The 1,161-nt window shown below is 55.9% G+C and overlaps 1 protein-coding gene across 1 annotated transcript; it reads right to left on the minus strand.

Moving 5' to 3' along the window:
* Nucleotides 1-174: 174 nt before the first annotated feature.
* Nucleotides 175-1,041, minus strand: MAFA (v-maf avian musculoaponeurotic fibrosarcoma oncogene homolog A). The gene has a single exon (XM_010077268.1). The coding sequence runs from the start codon at nucleotides 1,039-1,041 to the stop codon at nucleotides 175-177; it is 867 nt and encodes a 288-aa protein (XP_010075570.1).
* Nucleotides 1,042-1,161: the final 120 nt, after the last annotated feature.

Below are 1,161 nucleotides of genomic sequence, written 5' to 3' on the forward strand. Positions count from 1 at the left end.
TGAGTCCCAAGGGGGTGTTTAGAGGGAGGTTCAACTTCCCCCTCCCCAAAATTTGAGGGGGAAAAAAATAATATATTTTTATACAAGCAGAGGGGTCGTTCTCCCCATATGGGGGTGCGAAATAAAAAGAGGGGGGACCCCCCCACCACCACATATACACACCCCCCCCGTGCCTCACATGAAGAAGTCGGCAGTGGGTTTAGGGGCTGCGGATGGGGGTGGCTCCCTTGGGAAACCCCGGCCGGCTAACTTTTCATATTTTTCTTTGTACAGATCCCTTTCCTTGGCCAACCGGGTCACCTCCTGCTTGAGTTGCTCCACTTGACTTTGGAGTTGACATTTCTCATTCTCCAAGATGTGTCGTTGCTGGACCCGCTTGTACCGGCAGGATTGAGCGTAGCCTCTGTTCTTCAAGGTCCTCCTCTTCTGCTTGAGGCGGATCACCTCCTCTTTGCTGAAACCTCGGAGCTGTCGGTTCAGCTCCCGCACCGACATACTCACCAACTGGTCATCAGAGAAGCGGTCCTCCAAACGGAGGTGGTGGTGGTGATGATGATGATGGCTGGCATGATGATGAGCAGCCGGCGGTAACTCCTCACCACCAAATGTTTGAGGTCGGAAAGGCTCATAACCTTGATGGTGATGATGATGATGGTGAGGGGCACCGATCAACGCTTCCACCGCATCTTCCGGTGTTAAGTTGAGAGCTTCGGGATTGAGGTGATGCTGGTAACCCGACATCCAATACAGCTCCTCCAGTTGAGGTTTGGAACCCAAGGAAGCGGCAGTGGTTGTTGGAGGACCAGGAGCAGGCTGCCCACCAGGACTAGGAGCACAGAAGCTGGGGGAGGAAGGCACGGAGGAGCAGGGCGTGCTGAGCGGGGTGGAAGAGAGAGAACCAGCTGGTAGACGGTGGCACAGCCTCTCCGCCTCTGCTGGTTCTTTCTTCACTTCGAACTTCATCAGGTCGAAATCGTTCACGTATTCGATGGCGAGGGGGCTGGTGGGCAACTCCGCGCTCATGGCCAACTCCGAGGCCATCTCAGTCCATGGAGGGACCGGGGGGTGATTCCCCTGGGGAACCGCCGCTCAACAAAAAGTTGGAAGTTCCAAAGGGGCTCCGGGAAGCCTCTTCCCACCGGGATGTGGGGATGTGGCTGC

The sequence above is a fragment of the Pterocles gutturalis genome, unplaced genomic scaffold, assembly GCF_000699245.1.
Source record: "Pterocles gutturalis isolate BGI_N339 unplaced genomic scaffold, ASM69924v1 scaffold32503, whole genome shotgun sequence".
In the NCBI taxonomy this organism is placed as follows: domain Eukaryota; kingdom Metazoa; phylum Chordata; class Aves; order Pterocliformes; family Pteroclidae; genus Pterocles; species Pterocles gutturalis.